Below are 26,286 nucleotides of genomic sequence, written 5' to 3'. Positions count from 1 at the left end.
TACCTTGCGGGCTTGCGGCGCTGAGCGCGAGCTGAGCTAGCTATAGCTAGCTAGCTATAAACGAGCGCGAGCAGCAGTGAGGTCATACGATTGGTATCAGAGTGGTGGAAGTTGTTCAAGTGGTGCTGGTGGTTCTACTTCTTCTTGGGCCTAACTGTTACCCCTTTGGCTTGACCTTGTCTCTCTCTTCCAATATTTCACAAGATCCGACGTTGTTGCCTGTGCAACCATTCGTGCCGTGGTGAGGTATGAATGACTATGAAGATTGAAGGCATTAAATTTAAAAGCCAAATGGGCATGAACTTGAGAAGTTGACTGGAAGTTGAAGGGATGGTCCAGGCTGAAAAAACATCTAGGCCTAACGACTAGATGGGAAAATATAGAGTAAAATTTTCAGAGCAAAATGCTGAAAATTTCAGCAAAATCGGATAACAATTAACAAAGTTATCAAATTTTAAAGTTTAATGTATTGTGTTAAAAACAATTAATGTATGTTATGTACTATGTAGGCCCACTCATTCAATGAACAAGGTTATGATATAGGGCCAAACCTTGTTCTCAGTTACATCTTCATGTGTGACAAAATAAGGGTGGCAATGTTTGGCCTATTTTCTCTTTTTCTATGGGACAAGTGCTTGATTTTCTTACACTGTCAGTTTTCATTACAGCTATTCATCATATAACTTGGCTCTTATGTAAATTTAATTCTTTATATTATTTTTTCTGAATTAAAAATAGAGATTGAAATATGAAAATATTCTTGCCATATTACTTTCCACCAATAGAGGGCATACACAAAAATATGCCCAAAATTCAAGTTTTTGAGCGCTCTGGTAAATTCAAAAATTAAACCCAATTTACTAATTACAAACAAATTGCAACTGTATGGAAATTAGTAATTTTGGTCACAAAGGTGATATTTTAATGATTTTTTAAAGTGTGTGCTATTTACAGCATTGGCATAGGCCTACCTAGACCAAAAGCTTCAGTCTCTGTATTTTGGTTGTTCCGCTGAACTGCGTTGGCTCACTCACCAATACATAGACTGAAAAGCTTGGAGGCCTGTACGTACAGACAACGTATTTTAGCAGTAACGTTAGATCTAACAGCGGAAACCCGATTTTCCGATCTTTTTTTGTACATAAAATGTCATATTATGAAAAAGAAATCACATCCATATTTACAAAAAAATGTTTAAAATTCAGAAATATCGTACCTTAGACCGCAGTTACCGCTAATTCTTTTGAAATGATGATCGAAACATCGTCATCTTCGATCCTTTCTTTGGTCAATGTAAGTTGCCATCTTGGATGACGTCATCATCATTACAGACGTATATACCAGTCGCTACCTATCGCGATTTGTGCCGCTGCTTTGCGCTTGGACATATTGATGTGCGTGCGTTCGGAACTTGTCGCTCGCATTGATTGTAGTCTACAAATGTAGACCCACATCTGCAGTGTGTGTACCTCAGCTGATTCAACGAGTCTGCATAGCAGACTAGGTCTACTGAGGCTGCAGAAGAAATGGCTCGCTTCGTTCGCCCTTTCAGGCTGGTTTGCTTCGCAAACCAGTAGCAGATCCCACCTCACGAGCCATTCAGTTTTCAATGAAGTTCACTGACCTTGAAAAAAAAATCAAAATTTTTAAGTGCATTATTATTCCAAATCAACTGTTTTTATATACATGTAAAGCTTAGCAGTGAAAACTCAACCTGTGATTATCTGCTGCTCCCTTAAGTAAAAAAATGAAGGAAATAAAGAAGGAAGGAGAGCAAGCAATATAAAAAAGAAAAGGTAAAAGAATAATAGATGAAAGGAAGAAAAAAAGGAATGAATGAAGGAAAGAAAGAAAGAAAGAGGATAGATGGAATGAAGGGGAAAAAGAAAGAACAAAAGACAGAAAGAAGAAAGGAATGAATGAATGAAAGAAAGAAAAGGCTGAAAGAAGGAAGAAATAAAAAACAAGAAAGCTAGGGTAAAGAAAGGATGAATGGAAGGAAGAAAAAACAAAGAATGAAGGAAAGAAAGGGTAAAAAGAAGGAAGGAAAGAAAGAAAGAAATCAACAAAAGGAAGATAAAAAGAAATATATTTTTTAAAGGAGAGAAAGAACGAAAGACAAAGAAAAAAATGGAAAACTAAAAAAAGAAAGACAGTAACAAAAAATGAAAGAAGAGAGGGAAGAAACAAAAGAAGGATTGAAAAGTTTCTTTTTGGCTACGAAAGAAACCAAGTGTATCAACACACACATATGCATATGTGGGGCTATCATACATGTATCTTCAGAGTGCCGGGCCGGCGGGCTATCGCCATGGCATGGCATTGCATTGACACTCGTTTGCCTCGCACGAAAACCCCGCTTCATAGTAAAATTTTGACGTCACCAGCTCTCACACACGAGATACAGTAACGCAACTCATATATCTTGTCTTTGCGTGGCAAACCAAAACTACTTTACATTGATGGTTTAACTTTGAAACTTTTGCCTGGCCGGGTTATAATGTTATTGAATATCCGAAATTTAGGCTAATAAACTTTTTTTTTCTCTCTATTTTCGGGGTTCAGTTCGAGAATTCCTATGCTCAACATGAGAGCGTGAGAATCAGGTGAATTGTGTGAGACTCGTGCAGATTGCGTGAGAGTTGGCAGCCCTGAGACCTAAATGATGTGTCTCCATTATGATGACATAAGTTGTGGCAATAAATAACTAATGCACTTAATCAGTTGTCAATCCAGTTGTTTTAGTTCTTGGTATAAAATTTTGAATAAACCTAATTTCGTATTATAAAATATGAAACAACAAGGGAGATATGACATCAGCCGACCAAGTGAAAATTCATGAAGATATGTCTAACGTTAGAATTGTTTCACCAGAATAATGCAAATCTTTAAAATTCATTTACTTTGTTATTTGTTATCCGATTTAGATCAAATTTTCAGCATTTTGCTTTGTGAATTTTACTCTATTTATTGAGATATAAATATCTCCAGCCTGGACCATCCAAGGAAACCAAAACCCAAGAAGAGAAGCAATCTTATTGGAAAAAGTAAAATGAGAGGAACAATTTAAAACAAGTTTCATCAAAATCTGTGAAATTAGCAAGTTATGGACATTCAAAAGGTCTTGTACTTTCTATGGGGATCATCAAATTGGCAAACATGTTTCAAAATGTCTGATTTTGTGGACAATTGTCCTATTTGTTATGTACACAATTTTTCAGATTTTCCCCATTTTCTTTCAAATTGCATATTGCCTCATTTTGAGCATTTAATATATGTCATGGGAAAACCTAATTCACACCAGGTCAGGAGGAAATGATGTGAAATATGTAAAATAAGGGGAGAAATCTGAACATTGTACAAAACAAATGAAGGGTTGTCTACAATAGTAGAAAATCAGCCATTTTTTAAGCATGTTTGCCAATTTGAGAATCCCCATAGAAAGTTCAAGACTTATTAAACCTCCATAACTTTCCTAATTCATTACCAATTTTGATGAAAATTGTTTTAAATATTTTGTTTTGCCCTAACAACAGTCAACACTACGTATTTAGAGTCTGATCTGTGGAAGGTGGTGCCGTACTAAACCCAATGATGTAGGTAAAGGTAAAACCGAAGTCTGTGACATAAAACAATTAAAATAATGCTGTACTTGTTTAGGGGTTCAATTCAGAGAATACCAAGGGTATCCTTTTGTTTCCAATACTTGTTAAGGGTAGGGTTTCACAAGCCAATATACTTGTTAAGGTCTGGTTGTATTTTCAGAATATGGAAAATACTTGTTTCGGGTACTTTTCGAGACCCCATTGTCGCACATGGTATCCTATCAGTGGAAGTGCCCCCCCCCCCCCTCGGGTCTAGATCTCACAGTCACTTAGACTAAGAAAATAATAAGAATGGGGAATCTTTAAAATAGGTATAGACTAGAACTAATGTTCTAGATCTAGATTCAAGATTTTAACGAATTAAATGTACCAAGTTCCAGGAGCAGGAGATTTGGAGCTGAATACAGATTCTATTTAACCCTATCCAGTTAGGCCAGGGTGGGTGGGGGGCTCTGAGGGCCCCCCTCAATGATTCACACAATATCAATGTCATTTAGGGAACATTGTATTTTATCATCATATGAATGGTGTTATTGTCTCACCTGCATCTACATGTATGCAGGGAGACTATAGGCGCCGCTTTTCCGACGGCGGCGGCGTCAACATTGAAATCTTAACCAAGGTTAAACTTTTGAAATGTCATCATAACTTAAAAAGTATATGGACCTAGTTCATGAAATTTGAACATAGATGTGATCAAGTATGCCTTAACATCCTGCCTTAGTTTCAGGTCACATGACCACGGTCAAAGCTCATTTAGGGTCAATGAACTTAGACCATGTTGGGGGAATCAATATTGAAATCTTAACCAAGGTTAAGTTTTTGAAATGTCATAACTTCTAAAGTATATGGACCTAGTTCATTAAACTCGGACATAATGGTAGTCAAGTATTGCTGAACATCCTGCCTTAGTCTCAAGTCACATGACCAAGGTCAGAGGTCACTGAACTTTGGCCAAGTTGGGGGTATTGTTGAATTACCATCATATCTTTGAAAGTTTATAGAGCTAGTTCATGAAACTTGGGACGTAAGAGTTACCATGTAGGCCTATCCATTAATATCTTTGCCATGATGGGGGTATTTGTTGAATTTGCATCATAACTTAGAAAGTGTATAGATCTACACATGTAGTTTATGAAACATAGACATAAGGGTAATCAAGTATGAATGATTGTTATGCACATGTCTTAGGTCACATGATCATGGTCATGGGTCATGTTGGCTCAATGGACATAGTATTCTTTTGTGAATAATTATTTAATAGCTGTTTTCAAAGTCAGCACTGCTACTAATCGAATCGCGTAATGCATGCAGGCGAGACTGCCAGAGGCGTTCCACTTGTTTTATTCTAATGACTGCATTGAGTTGAGAGATCTTATTTTGAACATCAAAAAACTTTCCTAAGGAATAAAGGGTTCCCACAAGCAGCCATATTGGAGGACAAACAAACCTTTGAATCAGACTATGAAAAGTCGTTGTTTTCATGGTTTTGCTATTGTTTTGTCCTCCATTATGACATTAAGGAACCTCTATTGTAATGACAGCTTACCTGAGATAAAGGGGGGGGGTGTCTGTCCTGAGATACATGTAGGGGGTTGGAATGAGAGCTCACCTGAGATGGGGGGGGGGTACATTGAGCAGTGTTCCAGATTTAGGGGGGTCTCCATTGCAGGAAAAGTCGGTGAAAGGGGGGTTCAGAAATGTTGGCAGACATGAGATAGGAGGGTGCTTTCAAAGGGAGGGAACAACCATAAGCGTACCCTAAATAACACTGAGTGGGGGGGGGCAGGGAGCAGGGAGGGGTTTTTCCCCCTCCTGCGCGAAGCTTTTGATCTTTCATCAAATTAAAATGAAAGGAGCCATCTCTCTTGTACCTATATCAGCTCTATTTCAGTTGACTTTATTGTGATTTTGAACCTTGATTTCAAAAGTGAATGTGAACACTCAAAAAAGGGATAAAATTGACCATTGACCATGTGATCTCCAAACACAATGAAGGTCTCCTATAAGTACAGCTACAACCCAAGTTTGATTTGAAATTGACTTACAGATGTGGAGTTATTTGTCATAACAGAGTCTTGCATATGAACTTTAATGTTGACCTACAAATTACCTTTGACCTTACCATATGACCTTCCACTGCAGCATAACATGCAGGTCCCCAAAGTCCATCCAAGTTTTATTGAAAAGTGACTGACTTACCAAGTGACCTCCGACTACAGTATAACATGCAGTTCCCCCAATTAAATCTACCATCCAAGTTTGGGTGAAAAGTGATTTACGGTTGCAGAGTTGTGTGTCATAAGAGAGTCTTACTTGTAAACTTTAACGTTGACCTGAAAATGACCTTTGACCTTAGCTTGTAACGTTTGTAATGCTTATCAAAAACATTCACATGCACACACTTGAAAACACGATCTCACTTCGCTACAATCATGACGATTCACTCATCGTGACTGCACTAGACTTCATCACTCGATCGAATCACAGCTCGCCGCCCATACCCGGCCTGGGCGGGGTTGTATGCTTATCAAAAACATTCACATGCACACACTTGATTTCAACAACATGGTAGTGTGTTGCTGCCCTCTACGTTCGAAGATGTAACAGCACGATATCGGGGTCTTGAAATCTAAAATGGCGGATAGGCGAAACTCGTTGACTGCTGAAAATGATGTCCAAAAACCCCCCAAATTATCAATGAAATTTGATCAAACTGTAAAATGATATTAATTCGAAAGGTGAGGATGTATTCATGTTAAATATGTTTGTAAAAATATTTTTGGTACCCGCGTAGATCCGATTAGAACGAATTCTATTGCGCTGCTGGTGCAGTGGCAGATACAAATTTTGACCAGCGAGAGTGTGATATTGCTATTCAATGGGTAAACGGAATTCCCCTTTTTTATGTACACAAAGTCTATGGGGAAACAGAATTTCCGTTAATTGACATGCTGAAACGGAATTTGAGATTTTCTGAATAGTAAAAGGCAATATTTTTAAACAGAAAATCACTGTCCCTAGTTAATTGTTTAGAAGCTTTGCTTTCTCCTCTTTGTTCATTGGCCAATTATTTTCCTGTCTTTTGAGGGTATAATGCTTAATTCAGATACCCCCTTCAGGGATTGCTTTGTACTTGGATGATTGAATTTATGAAAAGTGTTCTGTAATATACGATCTACTGACGTACCTTCAGCATTAACAGACAAATCATTACAAAACCGCTCGAAAAAGAAAAGGACATTTTAGTAGTCATCATGAACCATTAAAAAATCTGAAAATGTCAACATTTTTTAAACGAATTGTTCTTATAAATGTTTACTGTTCTCTTCCCTTGTGCTTTAATGGTGAGAAAAACTAGTTTAGATATTATTCCTCGACAATTATGATTGATTTTGGGGTTGAATAAGCTAGTTGCTTGATCCAGTTCTGTAAAAGATTTGTGTCACAATTTTAGATTTTTATACTTAAATCATAACTTTAGACAGTTTATCCTTACTATAATTTGGCTAATCTTGTGTGTCCTTCTGTTTGTTTGAAGCAGCTTTTCTCAGTGGTTTTCCACTCAATGGAGCTGGAATTTTTTCTAAACATGGTTAAATTGTTCACAGATTGTCATGAGGGGGGTTGTTTGTGGTATTTTGGTCGCATTATTTAAAGTTTTTTTACAATTCGTAACTTTTTGGCATTCCTTTTCGCAGCCCTGAGTATAGCTTCGAAGTTCCCAGTCCCTTTTACCTCTCTCGGGTCAGCGAAATACAAAGCATGCATGCCCCGCTGAGGATACCGCTACACGCGTCACTTGCACTTGTACTCTATGTAGCAGCAGTAATCACAAACGCGTAACACAGCTCACAAGCGATATTTCTTGCGACGGTACATACTTATTAGTAGAATATTATTAGTAGGCCTAGAATCTGTCAACATCAGTGAAATCGGGAGATAAAACCATAATGAATCTTTGAGAAGGTTACCTTTTCTTGATAATTAGGTCAATCCAATGACCTACCTACCTAGTTTCATTAAAACATCCTTAATATTTAATCCTGTATTTTAACAGATTCAGCTACCTGCTACGCTCCAAAATCAAACTGTGCCAGTGCTCTGTTGTACACAGTTCAGTGCATGGTTAGTATTTTGATGTAAAATGTAATATATTGAATGATTGATGCCGCAGTAAATCTAAATTCCAACATATGATGAAGTTGTTTGGTTGAGTCAGATAATCAACTCAGTGCTAAGTTCCAAAACCCAAAATTAAAATTGTCTTAAATAGATATCCTATTAACCCTTTTATTTAAAGGCAAATTTGATCAGATTTTCTTCTGCAAATTGGCAACACTGGCATTTTTTATTTTTTTGCTACACACATTCAATAAAATTAATGTCTCTAAAATTCATTTACAAATAAATTAACTATATTTAAACATTATGTTTGCCAATTCATATGTAAAACTTTATTTCTGTGTGATTAACAAAATACAATTCTTTCTATTAAACATAAAAACCTGTGAGGTAAAGTAAGAGTTTGAACACTTTATATATACACTTTTACAACTACTACTTTTAATAATAATAACAATGATACTATTACTACTACTTTTTTTCTTTTTCTTTTTTTTTTTTTTGGGGGGGGGCGGGCGAAAATATGTTTTGCCCCCACTTTTTTGTTTTGTGGGGCGACTGCCCAGCCACCCCCCCCCCACTTCCGGCGCCTATATGCTGGGGGGTAAGGGTCTAGATCTAATGTTTCTGCCCAGTTTCATTAAAACATCCTTTATATGTAATCCTGTATTTTAACAGATTCAGCTACCTGCCACTCAATGCTCCAAGGCCAAGCTGTGCCAGTGCTCTGTTACACACAGTTCAGTGCATGGTTAGTATTTTGACGTAAGATATAATATTTATATTAAATGATTAATGCTGCAGTAAATCTAAATTCCAACATGTGATGAAGTTGTTTGGTTGAGTCTGATAATCAACTCAGTGCTAAGTTCCAAAACTCAAAATCAAAAATTTCTTAATAGATTTGCTAATAACCCTTTTATTTAAGGGCAAATTTGATCAGATTTTCTTCGGAACATTGGTAACACTGGCATTTTCTTTCTTTGCTACACACATTCAACAAAATTAATGTCTCTAAAATTCATTTAGAAATATAAATGAACTATATTTAGTATTTTCGCCAATTCATATGTTAAACTTTATTTCTGTGTGATTAACAAAATACTTGTGGTCATTTTCAAACAAAAGTGGACATGGGGGTGAAAATTAAAACTTGCTAGAAATCATTAGGCATCAATGTTATTTTAAACTAGACAACTTAAAGAATATTTTTCCATTTCATTTACATAAAAGTATTAATTATGTCTTGAGATACAGTGAATTTTATGCAAGGGAAATTAAATGTTACAAAATGTTGATTTTTGCATTAAAATTCACATATTGCCTATCACAATATAAAATTTGTATTATAAGCACATTTGTTGGCAAGATACAAGCTGTGTATTGTATCTAACTCCTAAATAGCAAAAAAAAATTCTGTGAAGTGTTTTTCTGAAAAAAATTGGGTTTCGAAGTTTTCAAAACTGGTTGTCGTGTCACTCACGTTTTAAATGCAAAAAGTTTTCTAGAGCTGTGTATTCTGAAAATTAATTTATCCCAGTACTGGAGTAAATACAGTTTATCTGTACCTTATTGTATATAAAGTAACTTGGTCCAATGTGTTAAGGTAAAGCTAAAATTAACTGTTAAAGTTGTGTCGTGTCACTCACAATGTCGTGTCACTCACAAAATGTCGTGTCACTCACGGTATTATATTGTGTATAAAAAAGGACATCCAGTAATGTTTGAAGCGTTTTACCAGAGATACAGTCAAAATGTTGTTCCTGACATCATTTAGGCCTATTTCAGGCTAATAATTTCCTCCATCTTCCTAATTTTACTCCTTTTTATGGAAATATTGAATTTGACATTGAGTTCATCTATTTTCTCTCATCTCCGTGGTTGCCTTGGTTTAAAAAATCCTGACAATTTTCCATTGGTGTGAAGACGCGGATCCTAATTCATATTTTGGTGAATGTACTGTGATTAAGAATAATCAATCAACACAAAATTATGAATGTATCAAGAGAAAAACCACTATACTTTAGCAATGGACATATTTACAATGCATAAAGGGTTGGTGATGGTGATGTTTCAAGTCATACATGTACCTAGGTATTACTCAAACATTCTCTGTCTCCATTTACAGAAATGAGCAGAAAGTTCACCTTTCTTTTGAGCAATGTTATTTCTTTAAATACTCATAGAGCTTTAGAAAAGTGAGGGATCCTTTTTTGAAATCTGCAGAAATTTAGTGGTAAAGTAGTGTACATGAGATATATGAGATCACCATGAATACCAAACATTTTTTCAAATTCGGAAAAGAAAATATTTTTCTTTTCCTTCTGATTGATTAAATCAACCTTTTCATTTGCCATAAAGCTTGCATTCCAGGACATGAAATGAAAAAATTGCAAGAAAACATAAACATTTCAGGTGAGAATGTACTGAGATTTGATAGAACATTTTGGATATTGCTTGAAGCAGCTACATGCCAAGTTCAAAATCATTATTTGTTCGGCCACCATTCATACCGCTAGTGATTAACTTCATGTAGGGTCTGAACAGCAAACTACCGTAAGCGTGTCGATGTGTGTTCAGAGCAGATTTGCATTTACACATATTCATTACAACAAAATGATGCATGTTCATGTAGGTCCCAACAAGTCCCAACTGAGACCGCATTTTGATTTGAGCAACTTTGGATGGGTTGCCATGTACCAGTAGATCATTTTTTTTGGGGGGGGTACCCTGATAAGAACAGAGCTGGACCTCGAGGGGAAAAAGCTATTGAGGTATAAAGGGAGCCTGGTTGGGATGCTGAATTGGATTTTAGTGTGACATCCAAGGGCTAAGAAAAGGAAAGGCTAATGACTTGTAGTTGTTATGTAATAGTAGCAGACTGCAAGAATCAGGTACTGACTGCGTCTTTCACCTTGTGGCTTTCCTGGATTCCCGTGGTATGGTATATTTTCAAATAATTAGCAATGAAAAGGTGCTTACAAGATTCCAGCATAGCTCTGAATTTTGGTACAGTGCCTACATGTACTGCCTTGGGAGGGTCTACATACAAGCAGTGTTCAGGAGAAAACCTATGCTTGTTGAGATGAATTCCCAAGTTTCTCAAGGATTTGCTGATAGTCCATCTGAAGTGTGCAGCAACGTGATTGGGGTTTGGTACCAAAAAAGACATTGAAACTGCCATGTCCTATTTGGACAATGCCTAAAATATTAAAGGAGGATAATATTGTAATCCAGTATTTCAAGAAAAAGGAGTCATACATGACATCATTGGCTACCAGACCATGCCAGATGATGTTAGTGACTATTGAGAATACCTTTCTTACAAGGAAAAATTATTCCATCCGTTGTGGATGCTGAATTGTATGAACCTGTAAACTTTCATGTACAGATAGGGAGAAAGAGTTAAAGTTTTGAATGATATCAGGCCACAAAAAGAATGTTTGAGTTGATGTCAATGCCAAGACCTCATATAAACACCTCCTTCAAGTGCCCCCTCCTCTTCTAAGCCCTAGTGTGACAATGTGGTATGGTATAGAGAATGTGGGTTGATGGGCAAATATGACCATAAACCAAGAATAAAACATCAGGATGACATATTATGAACTTTAAAGAAAGCAGTTATTATGTAATTAAGCTTGTTTTTTGGTTAATGGTATTTTACTCTTCTAGATCATGCAAAAAATACTTTCAATGTTGAGATAAATGTTGTATTTTTGCACTTGTCGTGTCACTCACGTTTTGGATGTCGTGTCACTCACGGTATATAGGAGGGTACCATTTTCCATAGAGAAGGTTTGATTGATTTTGACTATATGTGTTAGATAGGTACACTATTTATGTCCATTTACTGGTACTCACAGTACTCCATGACAACTACTTGGGCACGAATCCAACCATATGTGTTAGTGGTCAGAAACCCATGTCCAAAATTTGTCGTGTCACTCACGCACCGTTTTTTAATCATATCTACTAAACGAATTGTTGAATTCAAATCAAACTCGCAGTGGCCCATGCCAGTCCTACATTGTATATAATATAGTAGTCATGATTGATTCATAACCTTTAAGTTTGAAGATATGAGCCCTTAAACCTCTCCGATTGTCGTGTCACTCACGTTTGAAAATGACCTTATGTAGTGTGATCGTAATAAACAAGCATTGGTAAAATGATTTTACAGACTGTCTCACTCATTTTATCACCCCCCCCCCTTTCTCTCACTCTCACTTCTTTTCGACATCCTGCCATACTTATATATGATTGAGCAACCTTTAATTTAAAAAGTACAAACAACCGCAGTCTAATGTACATTATAAGGTACATGTGCAATGTACTTACATATTTATTTCTGACCCAATAGTCATAACATTTCTATATCACAATAATTGCCTCTTGACTGCTTACTGAATACACCGTGTTCTAATACATTTTTCCATTTTATAGTTAGATTTGGATTTCACTCTGTAATGATTATTGAAGTTCTTCCTCCAGTTCAACCCAAGATGCTTAACTTAATTGAACCTCCTATCTATATTGAAAGAGAAGTCTGCTATGAATCAGTTGTCTAAATATATTTCATCAATAAACTGCTTGGCTTTCAGTGTGAATAGGCAGTCTAGCTGTACATACAAGATTGTCACCCCCTCCCCCCCCCCCCCCCCCCCGCACACTTTGATGAAGAAAAATGACTCCTACCCCCTGTGCTGCCACGGGTAATTGCTGCTAGTATTATTAAAACAAGGGTTCAGAATACAGGCCATAAAGTCTACAGATTTGCTGATCCACGTTCAGTAAGTTTGAAGGTCCTTTCTTTCTGAAGGTGATATCTGATTTGATTGTGCACCAGGGAACCCTGTGTGCACAAATCACTAACTTTGGTGACATTTCCATACTGATCACTTCATTAGACAAAACAGTGTTTAACCAAGGATGTGATAAGGGTTGATGCCTTGATGGTTAGGTAAGCAAATGTTTTAATAACATCTATAGAACCACTTCTCAACATTTGTTTTGGGGTCATTAAAGAGAAATTCCAGTGATTGCAGTAAACACTGATTTCATGAGAAAGTCTGTAAAACAAGGCTTAATTGTCAGTATATCATCGAGGATCTAGTTCTGGTACAGTTACATTAACTGAACTTTGTGAATTCTTGAAATCTATGCTGAAAAATGTTCACACCGAAGATCCTCAACACAGACAAGCGCACGTGGGACAATGTATAATTATTGCTTAGAGCGTCGGGCCCGACGCCCTACCCGAATCCTGTGCTTATTTGCTGATTTCTCAGCAATTACACAATTTCTTCCAGAATCTTATGGCACATGCGTTTTATTTATACAAACAGACACTTTGGTGGTCATTTCATTGGATTCTGTACAAACTCATTTTGATATCGTTACCAAAACAAGCATTTACCTTTAATATTATAGTGAAGTAAAAGTATTTCTTGTAAATTCTTGAGAATTGCCTTTAAATGCTAGTTAGCTTTTTGGTAGTTAGAACCAGGTCAATATTACATTGATTTCAATTTGGCTAGGTATTCATCTGGTCATATCATGGCCCCATTGAACCATTTCAAATTGGGCCATAGAGGTTTTTAGTCATGCTCCTCCAAGCAAAAGAAAATCATTTGTATGATTACTTTGTAACTCTGCAATTTAATTTATTAAAAAAATGCAAAACTTTTTACAATTCTTAGGCAAGAGTTTTCCTTTTAATTTTTTTGAGGCAGCCGTACCACAACCCCTTTCAATTGTGATCCTTTGTCAGAAATAATCCTAGGGTATCTCACTAAAGTCTAGAAGTAAATAGAAATTCCAGTAAACTGAGGGTCATTCAGATTGCACTGGAGAAAAGTAAACTATGACCGTAATAGTATTAATGGGATAAGAATGTTGTGCATGGAATGTGGGGATGAGATCCCGGGATGAGATATCGAATATGAGAGGAAGAGAGGTGTTGAGAAGGGATAAGAGAGCAATACATTCAAACTGAAAAAAAAATGCCTGGCAAGATTCGCAAGAATGTCATATATTCAAGTCTAATATTTTGAAAACTTGGTAAACTCACATACCATACGAATAGCAAAGGCTGGAAGTGCTGCAGACATGATATGACGTACTTGCCTCTGAAAAATCCATGCCATGCAAAATGTTTGGAAGCATATGATACTCATATTGATATGTTTATTAATGAGTACTACAAGAATACACATTTGATACTAGTCGGGGAAAAATATTAGGGTTTTGTAGAAAATACATATGGGGGAGGGCCCAATGCATGTACATGAATATAGGAATGCAATTTAGTTTCTGACTAGATCACAATTTTCAGGCTTTGCATCCCATCGATACTGCTAGTGCTGAATGATGAATGATATCTGATCTTTTGTATGTATTAATACTATTTACGATATTCAAATAACATAGCTATGTACAAATACACACAGTTATATTTTATGTCATGAATCTAATCTAAAATGTTTAATATATTTTCTTTGCTTTCTCAGATTATAAGTGCTTCTGAAGAAGTAATGTGATAAGATGGCCTTTTGCATGAAGGAATCACTCAATTCTATTGCTGTAATTGGAAGGCAGATTAGAACTCTGAATTCAACTTCTTCTTTTAAGACAAAGGTAAGTCATTAAAAAAAGGGGGTCACTTCAACTTTTAACAAATCTATGGTTTTCTTCTAATTGTCCGAAATGAAATTCTTCTGTAATGTTGTAAATATTATCACATCTTTTTCTGATAGCACATGAGGCAAGAGATTTCTCATTATTTTGTCACAGCAACTTGGCAGGTTATAATTATTGTATGCCCTTTTTGTCTTTATTATACAGTTGAAGCCTGCCAGAAATTTACATACACCCAGGAAATTCAAAGAAAGGTTGACACTTGCCAAACATAAAATTTACTGTATCTTAAAAATACTTGTGCTATCATGACGAAATTAGTATGTCTTGCCCCTCCATCACATTGCTTTGTCATCAGGAGGTGAAAAATATTTAGGTATTATTTTTCCCAAAAAAAATCTTCATATTTTTGACAAATAAAAATTTGACAAAAACATTTCACATTTGTGCTAGTTACTTCTCAACACAAACATTTCAGATTACACTTTTTTGTTTAGTGGTGACATATCATGATAAAAATGGAAGTATAAGTAATAGATTTGACATTTATATATTTCTATGAATGATGTTGGAAAATATGATAACAAACAAATACATTTGGCACAAATATTACTTTTTCTCTTCAAGGGAATTCCACCTGAAATATACTTATATCCCAACGGCATCCATCCCAATCATGTGAAAGAGCTTAATGTGCTCTTTCATTTGATACCAAATTTGTCCTGATAGTATTTACCGGTATATCTCTGAGATATAGTAAATTTTACGATGTTTGGCAAGCGAACAAATTTTGTTGAATTCCATGAGTGTATGTAAATTTTCGGCCTCAAGTGTGTATATATATATATACACACCCACACATCACCCACCTGGTCAAGCACTCACAGTAAAACTTGGAGATACCTGAAGAAGGCCGAACTAAATGGCCGAAAGCTTGTACTAATAAAAGTTGAAGAAATCCAGGCTACGTCTCTCGCTTCAATGCTTTTTGAGCTTCTTCGCCAATATATATATATATATATGTAAAGAAAATGCTATGTTGTTGCCTGTGTATAATACAGTTATGGTATAGTACTGCAGCCAAGCCTGTTCATGAGCCACAAGAAGGGCCAGGTCCTGTTACCAAGCAGAGCTACAAGTTTGTAGTAGTTGGAGGAGGAACTGGAGGGCTAGCTGCTGCAAGCTTTTTATCTAGAAAGTTTGGACAAGGACATGTTGCAGTGATTGAGCCTGCCGAGGTAAGTAATTCAAGATAGTTTAAGATGAGACTGAAATTTGAAATAGTGAAGCATTAGATCTTTCATTGAGATATGATGAGTTAAGTCATGGTCAATATGATGTGTATTCCATGATGAGTGTTCCTAAGTCTGTCATTGTGGTTCCTGAAAATCAAACTTTGATGCTTGTATTCTGAACTTTTATTTGATTCAAACTCTGATCTAAAATTGTGATATATGGATAGCCAGTAGTGACACAAACATTTACAGAAGAGGTTAAGGTTATTTTTTCAGCACATCTGTGCCCCATTGATTCCTGACTGTCTGGGAATTATAATAAAATAAGAAATATACAATGTAAATAAAGTATTTTCATTTTTGTCTTCCCACAATTTTAGCACAGAGGTTAACCATGACCTAAGTTCAACATGACTTCAGAATAAGGGCCATTAGGTTTTATGGCAAGCACGTAATATTCAAATATTGGCTATGTATAAATTGCATTTACTCATGTCCTCATGACAAAGGTAAAGTTGTTATCTGATCATACTTTGCCCTTAAAGGAGTTTGATATTTCAGTATTTCCTGTACTATATTTCCGTCCTGCTTTTCAGTACTCCCATACTAAAAATCCAAATATATATGTTCTTCATTCAGAATTTATCTGAGTGAATGATCATGGGCTGATTTATTTTTTTATGTTGAATTGATTATCATGTATGATCAATATTAAAATCTGCCCCATATGAATAAATAAGCTCTATGTTCTGGGGTCTTGATCATTTTTAAAAGATTATTCTTTTTTAATGGTATTTAGTATTTTATATCAATTAAGTACCCTATTGACGGTACATTAACAAATCTTAAACTCTCTTAACTAGCAACATTTCTACCAGCCAATGTGGACAATGGTTGGTGGAGGGATCAAAACTAAGGAGCAGTCAATGCGCCCCATGGCATCTGTCATGCCTAAAAAAGTAGACTGGAAGAAAGACAAAGCTGTCACCTTTGACCCGGAGAACAATCTTGTAACTACATCGAGTGGTATCAACTTAGAATACGAGTACCTGGTTGTTGCTATGGGACTGCAGTTGAATTTTCATGCTGTGAGTTGTCTAACATTATCTTTTCCAATAAGAAGTTAAAAATGATGTGAAGGAATTGTACATCGCTGATTACCATAAATATTGTTGATTTTTAAAGGGAAAGTTCACCCTGATGAAAACCTTGTTGTAAAAAATAGAAAAAAAATAATGAAATTTATTGGTGAAGAAATTCAATTCAAGATTAAGAGAGTTATTCAAATTCAAGTTTTGATTTGTGATGTCATAAATGAGCAGCTACCCAAAATGTAGAAAATGCTTAAAATTTCATATTTTAATGGTTCATGATGACTTTATTTTCTTTTTAGGAGGGGGTGTGATATGAATAGTGTATTGATATACTGAAGGTACAGTAAAAATCATTTTCAATTTTCTGAGGAAATGACATTTCATTGATTTTTGTCTTGCCTGCATAGCAGACTGAGACTGAGGCGCCGCTTTTCTGGCGGCGGCAGCGGCGTCAATATTAAAATCTTAACCAAGGTTAAGTTTTTGAAATGTCATCATAACTATTAAAGTATATGGACCTAGTTCATGAAACTTGGACATAAGAGTAACCATGTATCTCTGAATATCCTTTGTGCATTTCAGGTCACAGATGAACTACATGTACAAGAGTAGATAAACTACTATTCTACCCTATTCAGTTATTAAATGTAGGATATAAAACAAATATACCAGGCCTTTACTTCAAAAGTATAGAGGGAATTATTTATCCTCGGTTGTACTGGCCAAATTACTATTTTCCCTCGGGGCGAGTAATGCCAGTCCAACCTGGAATGAATAATTCCCACTATACTTACTCAAAGCCTGGTATATTTGTATACTATGTCTCATTCAAATGAATCTTGGGTGATAGGAATGCATTTACACTGAACATGGAACATTTATGGAAGTACTTTGCGAAATTGTTATTTTAATCAGCTAATCTTTCTATTGGATAATTGAGTCCGTATGAAATTAAAGTCTGAAATATTGAATTGTGCATGATTGGAGATCAGTATGATATATAGTTTATTTTATTTCCCAGATGAAAGGTCTTACTGAAGCCCTGGCTGAAGATCCAATGGTATGCTGTAACTACTCTTATGACACGGTAGACAAGACTTACAAGGCATTGCAGAACTTTAAGGGTGGTAATGCCATCTTTACCTTCCCAAGTACACCAGTTAAATGTGCTGGAGCTCCACAGAAAGTCATGTACCTCACAGAAGATTACTTCAGAAAGGTTAGCAGCTTGAGAAATTAGAGCTAAATTGAAATTAGAACTAAAGAATGGTAAATAATTTTTATGGTAGCAACATTGTAAATTAAAACCTTGGTCAGAATAAAGGAAAGGAGAAACAATGAATAATTTAGGATTGATGATACTATCATTCAGGCAGAATGAAAAATATGATTGGAAGATTGCTAGAAAGGTTCCCAGCATAAATAACTTTTTACCCCCCCCCCCTTGGTATCAATAGTGCATTCCATTTTGTTTTATGTGGGATACATGAATGAGAGTAAACTATTGTATATTTATGAATTCATAAAATATTATATTCAACTTGGTCATATTCATTTGGTGTCTAATTGTCTCGCAGGTAGGCCTACACAACTTTCAGTTATGAGAGCCAAGAATTGTTTTAGAATTATATGTCTTATCTCATTCTCTGCAGCCAAAAATTGCTGTCACTGATTAAATCTTTTACAGAATGGTAAACGGGATCAAGCGGAGGTGATGTACATCACTCCTCAGGCCGTTATATTTGGTCCACCCAAGTATGCTGAATGTCTGAGGAAGGTTTGTGATAAGAGAGGTATCAAGGTTCATTACAAACATAAACTGGTTGAGATCAGACATGACAAGAGAGAAGCAGACTTTGAACTTGAGAGTGGTGAAATCGTCACTTTCCCTGTAAGTAATATATCATTTCTTTATGGATTCAATTTTCTAAAAAAAAAAGAAGGTATATAAAAACCTCACAAGCATGTACATTTCATTGCAGCAGTCAAACCATGAAGAAGTACTTTTTAAAAAATAATTTTGTTTCAAATTTGTCTGTTAAGGAATCATATTGTGAATAATTTATATTTAAACAGCATGTACATGTAGATAAAACACTCTTTCAGAATTAAATAATGAGCACTCTATGAATATGAAATTGTTGATTAAATCTGATTGTGGAAATTGTTCTGATCGAATCCTCAGTGGAAGAGCTTAGCTGACATTTATTACTGGATGAATGCAAATTTCATCTAGGAACATATAGGAAGACAAGGCCTTGCTTGTACAAGGACAGTTCCATGACAATTGCTCCAATGGAAAATACGCACATTAGGCCAAACATAAAATCTAAGCTCCAAAACTAAATAAACCCTAATTCTTATCTTGACATTATTCTGATCCAAAAACTCTATTTACAATCTTAACTCTGACCCTATGCCCTCTGAGATATTAAAACGGTAGTGAATGTCACAGGAGCATGCTTGTTTCCGCGTGTGGAGTGAGATTTTGACTGAAGCATCGTGTGGCATTCCTTTGTTTAATGTAGTATGCGATGATCCATGTTCCTCCTCCCATGGGACCTCCAGATGTTCTTAAGGCTAGTCCACTGGTTGATCAGACTGGTTTTCTAACTGTCAACAAGACTACCTGTCAACACACCAAGTATCCCAACATCTTTGGTCTTGGTGATTGTACTGATATACCAACATCCAAGACAGCTGCTGCTGTAGGTGAGATATGATGTGTCTAGGTTCATTCTTATCTCGTCACCCATTGGAGACTCTGCCCTCTTATAAACTGGATTGGGGATATGATCTAGCATAATCCGCCAGTCTCCAAAAGATTAGGATTTTGTAGTGGTATTGTAAAAACGACTTTGTATATTTTTTATATCTGATATGTTCTTTCATTATTAATGATTCTGTATCATAGCATTTGGTCTACAAGTACTGTCCTCAAAGAGTTCCTGGTTGTCCTTGTACGACTGTTCAAGGTGTGACAATTAATTTGACAGTAGAAGAAAAGTATACTATAGGGGTGTGAAAACAATTTTTCTGCAGCAGAATAGTATGTATCACTTAGCTTTGAAGGGCTGTTTTAAATGCATTCAGTTTGTACAATGCTGAGATTGATTCATATACATGTATCATTTTATGCATGTTGATCAGCTGGCCATGTGAAGTATGATATCGTCAACATTGAAATCTTAAACAAGGTTAAGTTTTTGAAATGTCATCATATCTTAGAAAGTATATGGATCTAGTTCATGAATTTTGGACATAAGGGTGATCAAGTATTACTGAATATCCTGCCTGAGTTTTAGGGCACGTGACCAAGGTCAAAAGTCATTTAGGGTCAATGAACTTTGGCCATGTTGGGGGTATTTGAGGAATTGTTATATAACTAAAATTTTATGGATCTAGTTCATGAAACTTGGACATAAGGGTAATCAAGTATTACTGAATATCATGTGCGAGTTTCAGGTCACATAACCATGGTCAAAGGTCACTTAGGGTATTTGAGGAATTATTATCATAACTTTGAAATTTTATGGATCTTGTTCATGTATCCAAGAATACCCTGTGTGCGTTTCAGGAACATGGCCAAGATCAAAGGTCATTTAAAGGTCCATGAACTCTGGCCGTGTTGGGAGTATGTGTTGAATTGGCATCATACATGTAACTTAAAAAGTTAATGGATCTAGTATCCCTGAATATCATGTGCGAGTTTCAGGTCACATAACCATGGTCAAAGGTCACTTAGGGTCAATGAACTTTGGCCATGTTGGGGGTATTTGAGGAATTATTATCATAACTTTGAAATTTTATGGATCTTGTTCATGTATCCCAGAATACCCTGCGTGCGTTTCAGGAACATGGCCAAGATCAAAGGTCATTTAAAGGTCAATGAACTCTAGTCGTGTTGGGAGTATGTGTTGAATTGGCATCATACATGTAACTTAGAAAGTTTATGGATCTAGCTCATGAAACATCGACATAAGAGTAATCAAGTATTAAAGGGATGGTCCGGGTTGAAAGTATGTATAGCTGAATAAGTAGAGTAGAATTCACTGAGAAAAATGTCAAAAATTTCATCAAAATCAGATAACAAATAACAAAGTTATTGAATTCTAAAGTTTAGCAATATTTTGTGAAAACGGTTGTCATGAATATTCATTAGATGAGCTGACGATGTCACATCTCCACTTGTACTTTTGTATTTTATTATAGGAAATTACTACCTTATCATAGATCTAGTTCTGGTACATTGAAATAAACTTATCTTTGTGAAATCATGAAATCTTAGCTGAAAATTGATAATTCTGATGATCACTAAGACCATAAGGAATATGTGGGACAGTGTATTCATATTGTTCGGAAAAATTTTATGGAATTCCGTGCTTACTTTGCACATCTCTCAGCAACACATATTTTTCCAGAGCCATTTGGCACATATACAAACAATTGGGTGATCATTATATTAAGATTCTGTTCAAACACATATTGAGATCATTACCACTACAGGTATAGTTTAAGCTTTGTATCCCTTCTTCCACTGCCTTTTTCTCCTGTAGCTGCTCAGACTGGCACTCTGAAGAAAACCCTGTCATCGGTCATGAATGGACACAAGCCTCAAGCAAGTGTGAGTATACTCTCATTATGCTTTCACCCAAACATTGATTAGAAACATATCATTGCTTTCCTCTTAAGAACTGTAATAGATAAACATGAAATCTATCAGGCGTAGTGGAGAAGTGCAATTATCGGCCGAATTTGTTTTGAGTTGACCTCAGAAACGCTCAGAGGTAACAAGAGTTTCCTGAAACCGCTGAGAAAGTGCCATAGCAAAATTGCTGTAATTTTGTAAATGACCACAAATGAGTGATATTTATATTTTTGGAAATAAGAATTACTTCAGCTGTTTATTTTGTTGGATTTGCCGTTGTAGAGTAAAATTACGGAAAATATGTCAAAAGCTCTCCATGAAAAAAATGAAAATAAGTAGTCAAAATATTTGCTTAAATTTCACATGTTCAGGTCTTTGACATAAATGAAGCCGAGATGCGTCACAAAGTATTATTAAGGTAACTCAGTTCTTGTAAACACAAGATATGGATATATCTGGAAATTATCCATTTCCTTGCAATTTTTAACCCACAAAATTTCTTTTCACGCTGAGTCAGCCCACAGTTATTGTGTCTCAGAACCTCATTTTCATAAAGTGATTTCTCAAAAAATAAATCTTTGGCACAGCAAAAATTTGGAATGCAAATTTGTACATATCCCATGAACATGCACAGCGAATCTCAAGAATATTCAATAAGAAGCGATACAGTTATGTCTGGAAAAATTTCGAGGATAGTTGTCGGAGATAACAAAAAAGAAAGTTAGCAAGAAATTAAAACTATTTGATTGCTTGATACAATTTTTTTTTCAAAATAGAATATTATCATTTTGGATTTAGTCCTGAAAATTTGAGGAAATTTTGTTAGCATACTGCAAAAATGTGCATGAATGATGGTTAGAAATTCAAAACAAATCAGGCGTTTTCGCCAAGTTAATTGCACCCTCCGCTGGGCCTGCTATGAAAAATATGACTCTAAAAATAATGATGAAGTCAGATATTGGGTTTATGGGAACAAACATAAGAGATGAAAAAAAATCACCAAACCATATTTTATACAGCACATTGAAATGTTTGTTATAAAAGGTTTGTATGATACATCATATCAACTTATTACCGTAGTTTGATTTGAGTGACAGTAGATTACATGTACCTTTTCCCTCTTTTCTGTTGAATTTGTGCTAGATATATAGATTATTCTTTCTTCATGTAAACTACTCTATGTGGATTTCAATTCAAGCATAGTCAATGTATGTAATTTCATTCAATATAGATACATTGGTCGCAGCACTACAACAGTTATTAGAACAATGATTGTAGTGACAATAATTACAAAATAACATCATTATAATGATTGAAATGGTTAATACTCCTCCCTTGCAGTCAGTATTCATGTTATTACAATGAATGAAGTGTGATACAATATACCTTTCAGTATGATGGTTACTCATCCTGTCCTCTGGTTACTGGATATGGAAAGCTGATCTTAGCCGAGTTTGATTTTAACTTGGATGCCTTAGAAACCTTCCCATTGGATCAGGGCAAGGAGAGACGTCTCATGTACCACTTGAAGAAAGATATAATGCCAGAACTCTACTGGAATGGACTCATCAAGTGAGTTACTTTCAATAATAAGTATTCTGTATCCTCTCTTAAAAAAAATATATTCTCTATGTCGAATCAAAGACAACTTCTATATTATTCACAAGTGTGAAAAGTGCCTATTACATGTCCTTCAGCAACCCATTGCTTCCATAATAATATAATAACAGAATAATTTGTTTAAATGTCACAATTAATATTTATATGCGGTTTTGATATGCTTCACTCCACATTTGATTTTCAAAATCAATCATTTCATGTTGCAATTTTGGACCAATTTAAGAAAATTACTAAACAATCTTTATTGTGTTTGCCCAGCTAGAGTAAAGTCTTTGTGGTTATGTCATTATTATATGACTTGTTATGTCATCATTTTTAAATGTATATTTCTGCTTCTTTTGTAACAGGGGACTGTGGAATGGACCTGGTGCATACAGAAAGTTGATGCATCTTGGAATGTCCAAATAATCTATGTGAGCTGATTGTAAATGAAACAACTAAGTGAGTGTTATGTTGGCACATTCCATTGAATGAAACTGTGGGAGACCAGTCGGCTGTAAAATTCTGAGCATTTTGAAAGAGTTCTTGAAAGAGCAGTAGACCCAAGATGATTTATTCTGAATCTAATGATAAATTTGTGGTCTTGAAGTCCAGTAAGAAATATTTGGCTGTGACTCCGGTTAGATGAGCCTTTTGAATTGGGAAGAAAGGAGTTCATCTATATGGACATAAAGGTTGTCAAGTCTCTTAAAAGGACTAAAAATAAAAACATTAAAAAACTTTTGACTTGTATGTTTTAAGTAGCTTTCAGAATGTCAACAATACTTTGTACCTTTCTGGGTTTTTTTTAATAGGTGTAATAAAAAAAAGGGTCTTCATTACTCCTAACCATTAATCTTGTGAACAATCTGCATAGTAGCGTGCATTTTGAAAATTTCTTTCAAGTGAATATCTTGCATGACAGATATCTTTAATAATTGACATTAGTTGTTTAAGGAAGTTTAGTCAAACTTTTCAATCCATAAATAAGGCACAGCCAGAATTGACAAAAATTTATACTTCAGAAATTTGATTATGGATAGTCCACAATTTAAAAAAAAATGGAAGTTTGTGCATTCTGTATGTAGTGGGAGAGATGAAAATGTTTGATATGGTTTTTCTATGCCTAAGGAGTAGAAGTAGTCAGTTGGAAAAAAATATAAAATAAAAGGAGCCCTGGTATCCAAATGTGAGGAAGGTCTTACATATTCACAAGAGTTTTTGAAGCTTTCATCAAATACTTCATTGATGTATGTACAATCCATGTTGTCCAAACTCTGACACAAGTTATCTTTTCTTTATGAATGGTTGAAAGCTTTGTACTTCCAACTATGACATTTTCTTCCTTTTCAATTTTGAGATATATACCTTTTATCCAAATAAAACATCAATGTAACTTGAAAATTTACATGTATATTTTACTAGAAAATTAAATTCTAACTTTTTTACTGCAAGAGGTATTTTGAGGGGCAAATTTGCTCTCCCAGTGGCTCAAGCTACCCAACTCACACCGAAATGTGTTGTTGAATGTATACACACATATGAATTTCATATTCCAATTATTTTATTACAATCAATTAAAGTCTTTTGTAATGGTATCTCTCAGCAGCCCTTAATGCTTTGATGGTCTTCCAATTATGGTCATTGTAATTTACTAAATATGAATATCGCATTTTGCAGAATGTGTCGATGAATCATAAAAAGAAAGAAAACTACAGAAGACTGCCTGAAGATATGGCAATATGTGATCATTTCAATCTTTATATTTCAAATATTTTGTTTCTATTTAGTAATGCATATTTTGTGAATCAAAAAAGTCAACATCGAAATCAGTTTCAAATTTTAGTAAATATATTATTCTCCTTTCTTTGAGTGATTAGTATACTTGTTTGATTTGCTATTAAATGGGAATTGAATATAATTGTGATTGAATCTAAGTCTTGAAATCAACAGTACTGTTTGTGCATGTACAATGCATGAATTAAGGATGCCTTCAGAAGTGTTCTGGTGTGTCAGACCAAATGCAATGTGTAGTATTTTGTGCAGACATAAAAGCTGTCATTCCCATGCAACTGCTTGTCTCCTACATGTTTATATTGTATTATAATATTACTCAGATATACCATCACATTCTTAACTTCTTTGAATTATGTTTACAGAGAATACATACATTACATCAATGTAACAAATACTGCCTTTATCAATTTATGATCTATGCAAATTGCTAAAACTTCCATTTGAATAGCCTAAGAAATTGTAAAAGAAATACCAGGAGTGGATTTTTTATAACTTAATTATCTATGAAAAGATTGATTACTTACATAATTATGTATGATAGAGGCCTTGTATGATATTCACAAGGCATAGTTTTTTTTAGGTTTGTCTCAATTGACATAGCATTTTGCCAATTTTGAATTTAGCTTTCTAGTTGCCCCTTTTTCACACATATACACTTGTTAATTCTAACTTGTGTTTTTACTCAAAGTATAGAGAAAATGAACTAGTGCTCCTTGTATTCAAGACTTCCAAAATGAAATATGTATTGATAATCAGTGCTTATATTGTAAGATTTACTACATGAAAGAAATGATATTAGAGTTCTCTTGTGTGAAAATGATAGTATGTGGGTCCAGGTTTTTAAAAAACAAAGCAGATATGTTTGTTTTTTTCGTGTTATTGTCAGAACCCAAATTTTATTTTAATTTGGTGCTTGTGCAAATGTGCTGGCATGTTCATTTTGCAATTACTGTATAGATATATCAAAATTTTCAGACAAAATGCAGAGGTTAGAGACTTGATCATATAACTAATCTTTAAATGTTATATGAAATTATATTTTTCAATGAGACTTATATATTGCCTTATCAATTATTAGATTATGCTATTTTGGTCAGTTTGAAGATGAGTATGATAATTACGTAAAGAGATGTTAATGGTTCATATGAATATCCGATTCTTGTGATAAAAAACAGTTCAGAAACTTCTTCATCTGCCCTTATTCCTTCTTCCAGCTGCTTCAAACAAAGAATGCCATGAATTGAACAAGATCTTTCTCTATACAAACACTGTGAATCCATGCTATTCTTGTCAGCAATTTATAATATGAGATCATCAAGAAGTGCTGAAGTGCTTCTTTAGTGCACATCAATCTAATAGCAGCTGGAAACTTTACAAATAACAGACTTTATTTTTTCACTAGAAGACTTCTTAGTGGCTGCAAAGCAATGTGTGCTTTTGCCAAATAGAAATGAACTTTAGTTGTGCTAAATATTTATTACTTTTCTAATCTAGCTGTTTTAAAAATGGCAATCAAAATACCATACAAGATTTTATTACATATACAA

The 26,286-nt window shown here is 35.0% G+C and overlaps 1 protein-coding gene across 4 annotated transcripts; it reads left to right on the top strand.

Moving 5' to 3' along the window:
- Positions 1–61: 61 nt before the first annotated feature.
- LOC121410314 (sulfide:quinone oxidoreductase, mitochondrial-like) lies at positions 62–26,286 on the top strand. Of its 4 annotated transcripts, XM_041602320.1 has the most exons (12): positions 62–246; positions 7,666–7,733; positions 8,409–8,481; positions 14,240–14,366; positions 15,428–15,604; positions 16,465–16,689; positions 17,717–17,914; positions 18,383–18,586; positions 19,224–19,407; positions 21,252–21,319; positions 22,737–22,915; positions 23,311–26,286. In XM_041602320.1, the coding sequence occupies exons 4-12, from the start codon at positions 14,274–14,276 to the stop codon at positions 23,369–23,371; spliced, it is 1,389 nt and encodes a 462-aa protein (XP_041458254.1). In that variant the 5' UTR covers positions 62–246; positions 7,666–7,733; positions 8,409–8,481; positions 14,240–14,273; the 3' UTR covers positions 23,372–26,286. The 4 variants fall into 4 exon arrangements, with proteins under 4 accessions (XP_041458254.1, XP_041458253.1, XP_041458255.1 ...); XM_041602319.1 differs by lacking the exon at positions 7,666–7,733; XM_041602321.1 differs by lacking the exon at positions 8,409–8,481.

This window comes from Lytechinus variegatus, chromosome 3 (assembly GCF_018143015.1).
Source record: "Lytechinus variegatus isolate NC3 chromosome 3, Lvar_3.0, whole genome shotgun sequence".
NCBI classification, from domain to species: domain Eukaryota; kingdom Metazoa; phylum Echinodermata; class Echinoidea; order Temnopleuroida; family Toxopneustidae; genus Lytechinus; species Lytechinus variegatus.
Note: the sequence above shows the minus strand (reverse complement) of the source record. Positions and strands in the feature narration are given on the sequence as shown.